Source organism: Neovison vison, chromosome 7, assembly GCF_020171115.1.
Source record: "Neovison vison isolate M4711 chromosome 7, ASM_NN_V1, whole genome shotgun sequence".
NCBI classification, from domain to species: Eukaryota; Metazoa; Chordata; class Mammalia; order Carnivora; family Mustelidae; genus Neogale; species Neogale vison.
In genome coordinates this window covers 107,108,278-107,118,373 of record NC_058097.1, presented here as the reverse complement: position 1 = coordinate 107,118,373, position 10,096 = coordinate 107,108,278, and the positions used below count along the sequence as shown (strand labels likewise).

Here is a 10,096-nt window from a genome sequence, read left to right as displayed (position 1 = left end):
ATTTGACAGAGATCACAAGTAGGCAGAGAGGCAGGCAGAGAGAGAAGGAAGGGAAGCAGGCTCCCCGCTGAGCAGAGAGCCCGATGTGGGGCTCGATCCCAGGACCCTGAGATCATGACCTGAGCCGAAGGCAGAGGCTTTAACCCACTGAGCCACCCAGGTGCCCCTACACACCTACTTTAAATAAATTTGAGAAAAAAAATTATCCTTGGCATCTTTTTTTTTTTTTTAAACAGACCACAGACACTGGTATACTCTAAAGTTCAGAAAGACAACTAGCTTTGGCGATTAAAAGCCTGATCTGCTCAGACTCACCACTTTCCAGCTGTGTGAGTCAGTCATCAGGCAGTTCAAGTAATCCAACCATCTATAAGTGGGGATAAGAACCACTTCATGAAGGGTGCCCGGGTGGCTCAATGGGTTAAGCCTCTGCCTTCAGCTCAGGTCATGATCTCAGGGTTCAAGCCCTGCATCGGGGGGGGGGGGGGGAAGAACTACTTCATGAAGTCGTGAGATTGGGAAGGTTTTACTGGGCATCTATGATTGTATCAAGAACATGAAGCTGTCTGACATCCAAAGACTGAACCATGTATACCTAGTAAACCAAACGAAAACATCTAAAACTATCATTTTCTCCCTTTAACTCTAAAGTTGATTTAAAAAAAAAATTGAAAAAAAAATTGATTGATTTATTTTAGAGAGAGGGGCAGAGCCCTCAAGCCTATTGGGATGACCCTGGGATCATGGCCTGCGCCAGAATCGTGAGTCTGCCGCTTAGCTGACTGAGCCACCCAGGTGCCCCTGAAGTTAATTTGTTTTCGCAGTCCTAATCTTCTTCTCCATCATTCCTCATCTTTTCATGGTGACTTGGAAAGCGGCCTGTCCTTGTTTACTTGCTTTTAGAGAAAGGATATTAATACTCGAGTGTATATCATGTGCCAGACTTTAATCTAGGTCCCTGTACATATTTATAACAGTTAATTCTCCTAACAAGCCCATGAGGTAGGAGTGATTTTCCAGAAGAAAAGACTGAGGCTCAAGGTGACCTTGTAAATGGAAAAGCCCACTCCAAAATCTAGGTCTACCTGTAAAACCCTTATTCTTTTTACTTGTGATGCCACGCTGCTCTTTAAACATGCCGAAGAGGAAATTATCTTTTAAATAAAAATAAGTGACCATTAATTGCATCCTTAACGAATTCTTTTTAAAATGCCATAGGAGGGGCGCCTGGGTGGCTCAGTGGGTTAAGCCGCTGCCTTCGGCTCAGGTCATGGTCTCGGGGTCCTGGGATCGAGTCCCGCATCGGGCTCTCTGCTCAGCAGGGGGCCTGCTTCCCTTCCTCTCTCTCTGCCTGCCTTTCTGCCTACTTGTGATCTCTCTCTGTCAAATAAATAAATAAAATCTTTAAAAAAAATAAAATAAAATGCCATAGGAACCCTGGGGCTAACTGGAGACATGGCTGGGGGGCCCCAAACCACAGGGGCAGACTGTTACCTCTGTCCAAGGCACCCGTTGTAACTTCAGCCCACTGAGCTTTCTCTTTGGTTATACAGACTTCCAGCTTCCTGGAGTCGGCTTCCATTTGGATTCCAGCTTTCTGGCTCCTGATGTGGGTTTGTGGTTTCAACTGCCTGTGGTTTAAACAGAAAGGACTAGAAGACCTTGGAGTGGAACGGCAGAGGGAGCGCAGCTAACCATCCTGCAGTTGAGAACTTTCACCGGCAGGTGTCTCTGCAGGCAAGGGAGAGGGGCCTTCTCCCGCAGAACCCGCCTGAGAGGTGCAGGGTGGATTTGCTAGTTAAACTGGGGAAAATTGTGGAAATGAAGCAAACAAAGGTAGGCCGGCTACCTCTGGAAGCCAATCCCAATTGCATAAATGTTGCTTTACCAACACCTGGAGAGGCTGGTAGAAAACCCAAGTAAACCCCCATTTTAAAGCAAGGAAGCAGCTGTAAAGTCAGAGAGTCTCTGTACTGTCTTCAAAACAGGCAAGGCTGTGTGAAGGTGAGCACTTAAAACGGAGAGGCAATTCCCAAGGCAGCTGTGGCAGGGAAGATGGCTCTTCAGGCAGGAGAGACGAGAAGATGAAGGAATAAACAGGAAAGAGGCAGTTCTGTAGCTTTAGAGTCAGGGAAATAAAGAATTTCCGCTTACCTTCTGTGAAATGTTGTGAATTCCCAGCATTTTAGGTACACTTCTATAGAAGGGAGAAAAAGATTCAAATATGCCAACATTTTAATTAATATTTTTCAGTTAGGAGAAAGAAGCACATAATAAGAAAAAAAATGTATTGGTATAAATATTAAGGAGTTGACCACAGAGTATCTAAGGGTACCTTTCCTTAAGGAGCATATCGTTTTGTGAAAAAAGTTGCCCTGAATGAATTTTTTTTTCTGTACCCAGTGTATTTTCCCATATAAAACCAAAGGTGTATCTTCCTGAGGAAAAACATTGATCCTAAAAGATGATTTAGGGGCGTCTGGGTGGCTCAGTGGGTTAAGCTGCTGCCTTTGGCTCAGGTCATGATCCCAGAGTCCTGGGATCGAGTCCCACATCGGGCTCTCTGCTCAGCGGGGAACCTGCTTCCTCCTCTCTCTCTCTGCCTGCCTCTCTGCCTACATGTAATCTCTCTCTGTCAAATAAATAAATAAAATCTTTAAAAAAAAAATAAAAGATGATTTAGTCACGTTTAAGAGTGCAGGAAACCTTAAAAAAAAAAAAACATAGGGGGGCGCCTGGGTGGCTCAGTGGGTTAAAGCCTCTGCCTTTGGATGGTCTTGGGGTCCTGGGATAGAGCCCCGCATCAGGCTCTCTGCTCAGCAGGGAGTCTGCTTCCCTCTCTCTCTACCTACCTCTCTGACTACTTGTGATCTCTCTCTCTCTCTCTGTGTCAAATGAATAAATAAAATTAAAAAAAAAAAACCATAGGTGGGGCACCTGAGTGGCTCAGTCTGTTAAGCATCTTTCTTTGGCTCATGAGGTCATGATCTCTGGGTCCTAGGGTGGAACCTCATATCAGGCTTCCTGCTCAGCAGGGAGTCTGCTTCTCTTTCTTTCTCTCTCTCCCCACATCTCATTCTTTAAATAATAAATAAATAAATAAATGAAATCTTTAAAAAAATTCATACTTAAAAATCTTTTGGATGATCTAAAGGGTAATTAATAGTAATCTAAAAATGTTTCAACCATATCCCAGAACATGTGGAAAGTACTAAGGATAATTTTTTAAGTTTTGCGTAATAGCTCGAATGGCTCCATTAAAAAGCAAAACGTGGGGACGTCTGGGTGGCTCAGTGGGTTAAGCCGCTGCCTTCGGCTCAGGGCATGATCCTGCAGTCCTGGGATCGAGTCCCATATCGGGCTCCTTTCTTGGCAGGGAACCTGCTTCTCTCTCTGTCTCTGCCTGCCACTCTGCCTGCTTGTGTGTGCTCTCTCTCTGCCTATCTCTGATAAATAAATAAAATAAAGTCTTAAAAAAAACACCCCAAAACGTGGGCAAGCTGAACAGAAAACCCTTGACTGAAAGCTTACTTAGCTTCTCTTAAGCCCCTTCCCCGAGATATTTTCTAGCAGTAGACTATGTACTTACTTTGGCCGCTTAGACCTGTTTCTTGGCACCCAGGGGGAGCTTTTGGACTTGACTAGGTTGATGTGGGATAGGAGGAGGGAAGGCAGCAGCCTCCTAGCTGAGGTGATAACGCAGAGCACAGCTCTCGAAAAAACAGGCGCGTTTTCGGCTCATCCGGAGAACCATGGCCACCGAGGGTTTGGACAGTGTGATCAAACCAAGTGTCCTGATTTCTACGTGATGGCAGAATTTATAACCATCCAATAATTCCCTTGTTTGGGAATATATGGCATGTAAATACGGTATTGCTTTCTGACACACAAAATTTCTGAATGATGCCCCTCTCTATCAGTGTGTTGCTCTATAATACTAGTTTTTTTCAGAGCAGTAATAAGTTGGGCCAATGTAAAGTGAGGGTTGGACTTTCTTCAAGGCCCTGATGGCTCAAAGAATCTTTGGAGCTATGTGGTGAGGCTGCAGTTTTCTTTCAGGTCGCCGGGAAACTGCCCTGCAGACAGGCTAAGAGCGCCTTTGAAATCATAAAAGAATTAGAGGTGCCTGGGTGGCTCAGTGGGTTAAAGCCTCTGCCTTTGGCTCCAGTCATGATCTCAGGGTTCTGGGATCGAGCCCCGTGTTGGGCTCTCTGCTTTGCGGGGAGCCTGCTTTCTCCTTTTTCTCTCTGTCTGTCAAAAAAAAAAATAAAATAAAAAAATCTTAAAAAAAAAAAAAGAGAATTAATGTATTGCCTCCTACTGCTTATATTCTTTTCCAGACAAAACTTAAGTCCTCAGAGGTTTGGCGTCATTTCTAGAAGTGTCTAAGGGCCTACGGTATCCATCACGAATGCCTTGGTGTGTCCTTTTCAAATTCTAGAAAGAAGCATAATGACATTACATAGGAAAATGTCTCATTTTCATCTCTGAATCTATTTTTTTTTTTTTTTTTTGCGTTTTATCCCCCCCTAATCTTTTGCTCTTTTAGAAAAGAGTGAGTTGGTTACCGAGCTGATTGGGGAACTGGGTGGTGGTTAGCTCTCTGCCTCTATACTGGATGGCAGGGGCTCTGAGAGCTCAGCCCCTGGGCCTCTTCTCTGAGTCTGCTGCTGCGTGGGAACACACCTACCCACCTGCTTTCTAAAGGCAGCTGAAGTACACCCTTAACAGTGAGTCTCATCGTGACGCGACCTACAAGTGAAGCCGTCCTAGGTACTTCAGCCCTATTTCGTAGTCTGCTGTTCATTGATATGCATTGGTGCCAGCTCTGTCCTGCTCTCAAGAATTCCGGAAGTCCTCTTCCTCCATGGGTCTAAAGTGAGCTCCATCACCCTGGGCTTCTGGAGAAACTGTTTTTTCCCCTACCAGCTCCTCCCTTGACAAGGCTTATAATCCAGTCCCGGAAGATCTCAGGCTCGAGAGCTGCCTGGATTTGAATTTTAGTTCTACCACTTTCTAGTTCTATGACCATGGCCAATTCCCTTAATCCTGCAGTGCCTCTTTTTCCCTATCTGCAAAATGGGGACAAAATATAATGTGTCTCATAGGGTTGTTGTGGATTAAGTGAGTTCACGTACATAAACTGCTTAGTGTAGTGTCTGACACATTGTTATTTTTGACTATGAGTTCTTCCTTAAAGCTACCTTAGGCTTAGCTCTCAAGAAATCCTTATTAAATGCATACATCTAAACTGTTTTCCTTGTTTCCTCATGATTTTTGCTGTGCAGTGCCCTCCACAATTTTCCACGTTGTTCTCCCAAAGAGGACACTTCAGGGAGCTTTCCAGCAAATCTTTGTCCAAGACTCCGCAGGACACACCATCTACTGGCCTCAATCCATATGGGCATTAAATACATGATCTAACGCACCACATACACATTCCAGTCATTATCAGGGGACAAGCATGATCTGCCTTTCCTCTTGGAAGTGAGAGCCATGCTCCCTTTCCTAGCTTCTCCTTAGAGGCTTCTTGTGTTTGACACCCTCCAGAGAGTGCCAGAAGTTGGAGTAATTGATGTGCCATTGATATCTATGAGGACAGGAGAGACTACAAAGACACTGGTGAGAATGGTTTTGGTGCTACTCCTGCAGCCTTCAGAGTAAAAGATTCTTTTCCCCTTGCCTTCCCAGCTAACTAAGGTTTCTGTTGAGATGCCCTCCCCAGGGAGAAGGTGGAACTGTGACTCTGGGGCCCAGTACTGAAGTTAATGCAGAGGCAGGTGAGCGAGGTCATGAAGTGGTAAGCAAGGCTGGCCACACCCCGTCATTTATCTGGGATTGAATGAGCTCAGCCAAGGAAAGGATTTAACCAGCACAAGGAGCTGAGGACCATTCCGTCCTTATCCTTCTGCCCTAATCAAGGAACCAATTACTGTTCATTGTGTTGGCAATTTGGATCAGCTACCAGGGAACTGATGCAAGACAACTGTGGGATGACCTCTCGGTCCCATCCTAGTGCCCGCCATTACTCATAGTCAGGTGGGGAACCAGAAGGCTAGTAAACAGCTTTTGGTCCGAGAGAGTAAACATCTGCTCTCCTCACACATTCACGGTGCCCTGGCTGTCAGTTTGGATATTGACATGCAATGACCTGACCACACGGTTCTGCCACCTAGAGAAACATATACAAGTGGGTAGATGAGCACTGGACTGAAGGAATACATCCTAACCTTGGAAGTGTTCACAGTCTTCTCTCTCCTCGCCCCCCAGCCTGCCAAAGACCATCCTGCTACAGACAGCCCTGTTGCCTGTCCTTCTCCCACCCCCACCTCATGTGGTTAGGTTAATCTAGTTAATAAAAGCGGTGGGACTCCGTAGAAGGGAAACCCCCGGGGAGCTAGTGGGGCCCCGGAGGATGTGGAATGCCAGATAGCAGAGGAAGGGAGGAAAAGGAATGTGAGATTTAATTGTTGGAATTATAAATTTGATCACCTTTAATGTCTCCAGAGAGCCCCCGGGAATTGTCATTTTAGTATTTATTTAGTATTTATTTATTTTAGTATTTATTTAGTACTTATTTAGTTTGCCTAACAGATCGGTTTTGTCCCTAACCATGACGCGGCTCCCTGGACAACACGCACCACTGCTTCATCAGGGTTATACAAGTGACAGAAATAGGACGCAGGCACTGTGACAGTCATCTCGCTATAGAATTGTTCCGAGACGGGGTGGGAGGAAAATGACGTAGCCTCTCTGGCCCTCACCCACCAATGACTGGAATGCATGTTTGGGCTGGTTTCTCCACCCTTGGAACACGCAAATCCCAGTTTCCCTAGGCCCCCTGTTTTCGGTGACAGTCAGAGGAGTTGTACCCGGCGAGTTGAGCTGTGTTAGAAGGAATTTTACTGAAGAATTCCCCTGCCTCGCCACCCGCTTGGTTACAGTTTCTTGTAGCTATTCCTGCCTTTGAGGCCTCAAGGGCTAAAGTGGGACAAGGCCGGTATTTTTGGTGATGAGGAAATATTTTGTTTTAAGGGAGGCCCGGGTGACTGCTGAACTGGGACGGAGGTCACAGCAGGGGTCACATTAGCCATTCTCGGGGCGATGCGGGGGCCAGCCTGGGGCCTGGCGTCCGGCACGCCCGCCTCGGGAGCGCGGCGGCGGCTGGGGACTGGCGGGCAGGCTTGCGGTGCCCACCGTCTCATCCCCAGAGGGGGGCACCCGGGAGCCACCGCCAGAGCCGCGGGGCCCACGCGGGAAGGTCGAGCTTGCCGGTGAGGTCACGGTTGCCATGGCTGCGGGCAGTGACGCGCGTCGGCACGTGACGCGCGGTTGCCATGGCGCCGGGCCCCGGCGGCGCGGGCGCCCCGCCTCCCGGAGTGACGTCCGCCAGGCCCCCCCTCTTTTTCCCGCCCCCCTGCCCCCTCCCCCCGGCCGGCTCCCCGCGGCCCGGGAGGTTTCACTGCACAACAAGATGGCGGCGGCGGCGGCGAGCGGAGCTGGCGGGGCTGCCGGGGCCGGAGCGGGGGGAGCCGGGCCGGCGGGCCGCCTGCTGCCTCCGCCCGCCCCGGGGCCCCCGGCCGCCCCCGCTGCCGTGCCCCCGGCGGCTGGCCCGCCGCGTCCCCCAGCCCCGGCCTCCCGCGGGCCGGTGCCTGCCCGCATCGGCTACTACGAGATCGACCGCACCATCGGCAAGGGCAACTTCGCTGTGGTCAAGCGGGCCACGCACCTCGTCACCAAGGCCAAGGTAGTGGCGCGGCGGGAGCTAGCGGCTGCGGGGCTGCGCAGCCCGGGACCGTCCGTCCGAGTGCGGCGAGGCAGGAGGGACCCGCGACAGCGAGGCTGCGGGGTCGGCGCGGCGAGCGCGGCTCGGGATAGTGGAGAGCGTTGGGGATCGGGGACACGGACGGGGAGGGGACTGTCGGAGGGGAGGTGAGGAGGGGGCGAGCCGGAGGTAGGGGACGCCGGGGAGCCGGGAGAGGGGAAACTCCGCGGCCGAGGGGGCCGGGGGGGCCCCCGGAGCGCGGAGACCTGGGGGACCGAGGAGCCGGCGATGGGGAGGGGGTGCTCAGCCAGGGCTCTGCGGAGGGTAGCGGAGGGGGTGACTGGAAGAAGAGGTTTGGAACTCTCACGGAGCCGGAGACTGGCAGCCAAGAGGACTCTGGAACCAGCAATTAGGAAATCCTAAGGGAATGAGGGCAGGGGGATAGGAAATGTGGCCAGCAGGATGGGGAAGACAAGGGTAAACTGGCGGCCTGGGGGAGTTAGGAGGGGAACAAGGACGCCAGGGGCATGTACGAGGGGTGTGTGGTGGGTGCAGGGTCCCGGGAGATGTGAGGGACCTGGTACCTTATGACAGATGCCAATCAGCGTTTGATCGTCTAAGACTGATGGATGGTAGGAATGGGAGCCTGAGGACAGACGAGACTGTTGGAGGAGGTGGTGAAGAAAATGAGAAAATAAGGAGGAAGAAAATTACTTTGCTTTTCCGCAGTAAGGGGCTTAGGGAAAAGAGGCCCAGGGCGCCCCAGGTTCATGGTGGCACTAGGTAGTCAGGGGTTAAACAATTTGGGCGAGCTGGGTTACTGGTTATTTTTAGTTGTTGGAGGGTCTGGAATCATGGGCTTTCTAGAGCGCAGGGTGGGCGCTCAGCTGTGGGGGGAAAAGCCTGGGTGACCGAGGAGGTGCATGAGGAACCCAGACACTGGAGGATTACACTCGTTGGGCCCTTCGGTTCTCAAGGGATTTGTGGAGCTGTAATAGTGAAATTGACCAAGGTCAATTAGGAAGCCATATAAGTATAGGTATACGATTTTACATATAAAATTAGTTTTTGAGGAAATGTGGGTAGCCTTCTGCATTGGGAGTATTGGAGTCAAAGTCATCAGGAGGAATCTTTTGGTTTTGAGAGGACCCACAAAGCCCATTTGTATTCCAGATTTCTTGCTTTGCTCAATCTCTCACTTGAATGAATACTTTCAGTGTAGTCATTCATTGTTTCTAAAACTGCAGTTTGTGTTTTCCTTCAACCTGATGAAGAACCCTTATAGCTGCTGCCGCTTCCTACCAAAGCCACATCAATTCCTCACCTCCTCAGCCTAGCCCTTATCATTGCTGACCTTGTTTTTGCTTTTACGGCAATTGCTTGTTTTCAGAAGCCAGTAACTTGTCTGGGCCTTCTCTCCTGCTCACTCACAAGCTGGAGTTCCCTTTTCCCTCCTTTCTGTCAAAGCCTACAAAGGGGCCCTTTTTACCAGGGTGGCAGGGTAGGTGGTTGTGGAAAATTGATCGGTCAGTTTCACTTCCTCTGGGGGGCCCCCTTCAGCCTTTCTGTCAGTTTTTATCCGAGGGCCTCAAGTCTGCAGGTCTGAGCTGAATGAGATGCCCAAGTCCAGGGTTCTCTGATGTCACCCTTGGACCCTGAGGGGAACTAGATTGAGTGAAGACTTTGGTGACTCTCTGCCCACCCCACCCCTGCTCCCAGGTGTTTCCAGTTCTGTTTACTGTTCCTAACCCAAAGTAATGTTTATAAACAACCCTAGTTGTTCGAGAGCTTTGTTCCTTGTTTCAGTATTTCCTTTTTTTTTTTTTTAACCTCCCCCTCTCTTCTAAGTAATCACATTGAGCTCCTGTGATTATTTTGCTCTGACCTCTGGGGGATGGACGCCATGAACTTAATTGGTTTCCTGGTTTATGGTATCTACGATTGAATAATTTTGTGTCTTGCAGCCCTTGGATACACCAAAATATTGATAAAAAAATTCTGTGACAGACAGGGTCTTATGTTTTTGTAAATGTAATTGCAAACAGTTGATTCTTGGCTTTATATATAAAAGAGACATTTTTATCTTCCATAGTCAGCAAAGCCAGTGGCTAATTATGGCTGATCTGCTTGCTTTCTAATTTTCGTGTGTGTGTGTGTGTGTGTGTGTGTGTGTGTTTCTTGGTTTTTCTCTGAGGCCTTGGTGTCCTTTAGGACTGCAGCATTTCAAACATTAGCTTGTTTATAAACGGGTGTCACTGTTTATGTTGGTTTTTATCTTTGATCATTTGTGGTGTGCAGTTATGTAATTCGTATGTATGGAAATATTTTAAA

General features: G+C 49.0%; 1 protein-coding gene across 6 annotated transcripts in view; it reads left to right on the top strand.

The window, feature by feature from the left end:
* Window positions 1-7,474: 7,474 nt before the first annotated feature.
* Window positions 7,475-10,096, top strand: part of SIK3 (SIK family kinase 3) — a 246,769-nt gene continuing 244,147 nt past the window's right edge. For all 6 annotated transcript variants that reach the window (XM_044257900.1, XM_044257898.1, XM_044257903.1 and 3 more), the window contains exon 1: window positions 7,475-7,747. In XM_044257900.1, coding sequence (XP_044113835.1) covers window positions 7,475-7,747 — 273 coding nt within the window. The remainder of the gene's footprint in view (window positions 7,748-10,096) is intronic.